At 44.8% G+C, this 5,195-nt stretch overlaps 1 protein-coding gene across 1 annotated transcript in view; it reads right to left on the bottom strand.

Annotated features, from left to right (window-relative positions):
* LOC109383221 (metastasis suppressor protein 1-like) overlaps positions 1-5,195 on the bottom strand; it is a 45,927-nt gene that overhangs the window by 21,441 nt on the left and 19,291 nt on the right. The window contains exon 2 of the mRNA XM_019643448.1: positions 1,467-1,528. Coding sequence (XP_019498993.1) covers positions 1,467-1,528 — 62 coding nt within the window. The remainder of the gene's footprint in view (positions 1-1,466; positions 1,529-5,195) is intronic.

Raw genomic sequence — 5,195 nt, 5'->3', positions numbered from 1 at the left:
GGGAGTGTAGGTGTAACTAATAAATAAGGTGAAGGCCTCAGATGAAGGGCCTTGCAAGCTGAGCAGAGGAGGCTCGATCTGATTTAATCACAAGTTCTTAAGCAAAGGAATGGTAAAGAGCTTGACAAGTGCAGAAGGAGCCATATTCCAGAGCCGACCGTCCATCTGCAGCCCACTCGCGGCTCTGGAAATCCCAGGTTCATGGATGGAAGTCCCAGGCCCCACGAAGCTGAAGGAATGAAAGGGAAAAGACGAAAAGACCCACCCCTCCCAAGCTCTTTTCTCCTGATCTCCAGGAGAGCCACACAACAGCCAGTCCCATGGCCAAAGCTCTGGGCCATGACCCCTGGCATCCATGGGCAAGGGCCCAAGAGCATCACATCATCACTGTCCTATCTGTCATCCACATGGCTTTTGGATCCTAAAAAATACTTACCTGCTTTGTTCTCTGGAAAACCTTCCTCACACATCCAAACCAACCTACATCCTCCTCCATATGCCGTCAACAGGGGTCATGCAAATGATTGCTTTTTCAAACATCTCACCCCTCGGGGAACACCCACAAAGTGCAATAGTACCCCTTCTCCCCACTGACTCACAAGCATGTGTCTTCAACAAAATGTTGATATATTTTCTATTTCTTATCAAATGATATATGAACAAGCACAAGACAAGGCAATAATAATAACCTGTTAGAGCAGATCAGCACTAAATCTCACTGCTTTTTAAGCAGCTTTACTGAGGCATAATTTGTATACCATAAAACTCACCCTTTATAGATATATGAGTCAATGATTTTTTAGTAAATTTAGAGCTATGTAATCCAATTTTAGAACATTTCCATCACCCCAAAAAGATCCCTCCTGCCCACGTGCAGTCAATCTCCTTTTCCAACCCTGACCCCAGGAGACCACCAGTCTACATCGGAGTTTACAGATTGGCTTTTTTCTATACAATAGTCAATGCTAAGTTTTAAACTCTTCGTAAGATTAGGCAGTAAGGAGAATGGGCTCTGGAGCCAGACGGCATAAGTTCAAATCCCTGCTCTGCCGTTTACTAGCTGTGGGACTTTGGGTAAGTAATTTAGCTTATCCGTGCCTCAGTTTCCTCATCAGTAGAATGGGGATACTAACTGTACTTACCTCTTGGGGTTGTAAGATTCAATTAAGTTAACATATGCCTGGCACATAGTAAGTGCCACGTTCATGCTGCCCATGATTATTTTACATGAAATACCACGTTTAATTCTCAAAAGCCCCTGTGGCAGGAGGCAGAGCAGATGAGTCCAGTTTTATATACGGGAACCAGAGGTCAGAACATATGATTACTATGTGGCAATGCTCAAATCAGAACCCATTACATGCTTTTCTACATCTGTAATGCAACTCTGCATGTTGGGTCTATCCTAGTCCACCCTTTGTCCAAGGACACCGCCGTTTTCCTGGAGACGATAGGTTTCTACTCACCGAAGCTGGGACTGTAGCTTCCCTGCTTTGTTTATGAAGTCTTCCCAAACTGGATAGCTCCCCTGCAACAAAGCAAAGCCATCGATCAGTAAGTCACGCTGTGATAGACATCTCATCTAGACAATGACAGAACACCCAGTGCCAATTAGACAGGGAACATCTGTACATGTTCTCTTCCTTTGCAATCTGTGATCTGTTACCCAGATTATATAGAAACGTATTGGCCCGGGAATGGGTTTAGCGTGTGCTCAGTCCCTGTAACCTTGTAAACACTACACACACCACGTGGGGAACAAGTTGGGCAGACTCTAATACATACATTAATTGATGCATCACTTTTTGAGTCAGTAGACCGTGGGTCCAAATACAAAATGTGCAGAGAGTATTTAAGGCTCTACCCCTGAACCCTCCAACCACAGCCCTGGCTGTTCTCACCCTTATCCCAAAGGGCAGGGAGAAGGGAACTAGAGTGACTGGGGCTCCTGCCCAGAACAGGTGGCTATTAGACTGTCCGAAACTCAAGGTTGGGAAGTTACCTAACTTCGAACTGATGGCTCGAACCCAGCATCTCCGTACAACATGGCAACAGGTGCTTCCCCAGCACATTCCAGCTAACAGGGAACTCATCACCCACCCAGGGCAGCCTACACCTGGTATGTACCTGTGCTATGTATCCATGCAGCCCTAGTTCTAAACTCCTGGGGAACTTCAGAGTGAAGACCAATCCTGCTTCCACATGGAAGTCTTTCAAAGGACTGAGGACAACCAGCACATTCATCCACAGCTGTCCTTTCTGCTCCCCAAGTGCAATTCCATTTCTACCTGGGACCCCACTTCGCAGCCCCATAGCATCCTGGGACCACTCCATTGTGTCCCCCTAACTCTTCTTCTAAGCATGGTGCTCCGACACAAACTCAACCCTGCAGGCACAGTTGTGCCCAAGCCAAACCAGGGTGGGGTGTGATACCTCCCTGCACATACACACTACATTCATACTAAGATCAAGCAGCCAACCAGCCAAGGGGTGATGCAAAACAAACCCAGAAACGGGGAAACCATGGTTACAGAAGTGGTGTTTGGCACTGAATCATTTAAATATAGAACTAAGACTAAACAGCCCTGTGGGGGGCGGGGTGTGTGTGGGTTACAGTTTCAGGATAGACTGTAAATGTTATGAACCTTGACATGGTAAAACCAACATATGCCACCTCTCGATTTGGTTGTTAAGGAGAGGAGGGAGAAACGATATGATGACGTTAATCATATCGTTTTTCATTATAGGAGCCAATCAAAATAGTCTAAAACTGCAACTGGGCTAAAACATAATGAGTTCGCCTTCCTAATGGTTTTAATGATATTTGTGTCTTACTGTTAAGAGCACAGTTTCTCAACCTTGCCACTACTGACATTTTGGGTCAAATAATTCTTTTTTTTGGGGGGGGGCTGTCCTGTGCATTGTAGGGTACTTAGCAGCATCCTTGACCTCTATTCACTGGGTGCCAGTAACATTCACAGATGCTGCTGGTTGTGAGAACCAAACATGTCTCCAGACATTGCCAGATGTCCCCTTGGGGGCAAAACCCTCCCTGGTTAAGAACCACTGCTTTAGAGGAATGTCTGAGAAACTTATTTCTTTTGGTGAAGTAACAGTTTCCTGAAGTTCAGCAATTTCTTCAGTTTTACTTCACTTCAGTTTCAATTCTTCTGTTACATGAAAGTAAAATTAAATATGTTTTTATTGTGAAAATATGTAGAGCGTGAACGCTTTGTTATAAAAGTGCCTATGTATACATTTTTCTAGTTATTGAGTCTGTCTGAAAGTGTGCAGAAATATATCTGGAAAATTGTCTACCAAATATTAAAACGGGCTATTTCTGGAAGCTAACATTTGGACCGACGTGTTGCTTTCTTGTTTGTACTTTCCTCTGTGGTCATTGCTTCTTTTTTAATAAGGTCATGTATCATTTTTATGGAAACAGTAAGTCAATACATTAAAAAAAATGTAAGATCAAATTAGAGGTTCTGGCAACGAGCACCATGAATTCACAATCCACCCAAACCATAAAGTCTGCTGCATACAAGCTGCTAGGTCACATCCACCAGTTCTGCATCTGTGCATCTGAGACCTGCCTGGCCCAACTGCAGGCCTTGGGGTTCACTCTTCTAAGTGGCACTTGGTCACATGAGACGCTAAGGTTCACCAGGTCAGGGATCCCGATAGAGGCCCCTGGCCACCTGCTGACACCAATACCAACGCACAGGTCGTCACCATCCTGCTAAGTCACACAGCCTCCTGTCTTTGTGCCCTGGGTTGGGGGGTCTTCAACCCAAGAGCATAACTTGATTTTAACTTCCATTAATGAAACGTTGGGAGAGCTCAGGCTACCAGCATGCCAAGCCCACCAAGACATTGTGGGGAATTCCAATTATGACACCTACTATATTTGCCGTTTTCCTATCAAGTCCAGGGATGAACACTCTTTCTATATCTACACACAAATAATGAAACAGGTCACGGCCGAGATGAGTCTTACTGGCTGGCCACTAGAGATCTCTGTCCAGACAGACATCACTTAGCATCCTTGAGAGCACAAGAGTTCAACCAACCAGTCACAGCCTCATCCAGCTGTTCTTGCTTTTTATGATCCACAAGAAAGTATGAGAAGCTCTTTGAAAAGAATGAGGATGTTCAGACATACTGACCACCTACTTCTGGCCAAAGGTGCCGTCATCTCTCATCTATACAAAGGACAAGGACATGAGGGCTAGGTTTTCTTCTCCCCAGAACCAACCACTCCCAGCCAGGGAGCCCCCGGAGAAGGTCACTGAGATGATCCACAATGTTGCTTACGAAACAGGTCAGGTACCTTCACTGAGAACATGCCAGAATGGCAAGAGGCCTGTACAGGAGAGATGGAGCCCTGAGTTCTAGCCACGGTCCTGCCAGTAAATGACTGGGAAAAGCAGTCACTTTACCTCTGTGTACAGATGCAGCATGCACCTCACTGTTCGTTAACCACAGTTACAGCAGAAACAGACCAAGGCCAGCTGGGTGTACAGACAATGTCTCCTAAGTGAAGGGTGGGTGGAGTACTCCAGCCAAGATGCGTGCGCCTGAACACAACGACTGCTCAAACCATTTCAAAAAAGACTTACCTGCCCCCACCTGGAGCCTCATTTTCAGTCTTCACCAAATTAGCAACAAAAGGGGGGGTCCCCTATCCAGTTAAGGGGTACAGCACACAGCTCTCCACCCACGAACACCCCACTCAGCCAGGAGAGAGCTGCCAAAAGCAGCTCTCTCCTGACTTAATGATATTTGACAGTCTATCAAAGTGTCAGGCCCACCTGTTTTAGGCAGTCTATAATTTAATGGATTCTTTAAAAAAAAAAAAAAAAAGAACTTCTAAGAACAGAAGACAAAAACCTCCTTGTTGAAGAAAAAAAAATTTTTTTAAGAGTGTAAATGTTATTAAAATTTAAAGGCAAGGTGATTTAGGTTGCTCCAGATTTTCTAATTTTTTTGTAAGTTTCTTTCAAGGGAAAAAAAAAGTTTCTACCCACCTAAAAGTAGTTTTACTACAAAAATCTAAAAGCTTGGAGGAAGTGAGAAAGGAGGCAGAAGGAATGTGGAGAAGGGATTTGTAGAGAGAGGTAAAAAGGTAGCAGAGAGAAAGCTCTGGGTTTTTCCAGATTACAAAGCTTCGTAAAGGAGAGCATACTCAAATT

The sequence above is a fragment of the Hipposideros armiger genome, unplaced genomic scaffold (genome assembly GCF_001890085.2).
Source record: "Hipposideros armiger isolate ML-2016 unplaced genomic scaffold, ASM189008v1 scaffold_78, whole genome shotgun sequence".
Lineage (NCBI taxonomy): Eukaryota > Metazoa > Chordata > Mammalia > Chiroptera > Hipposideridae > Hipposideros > Hipposideros armiger.
Note: the sequence above shows the minus strand (reverse complement) of the source record. Positions and strands in the feature narration are given on the sequence as shown.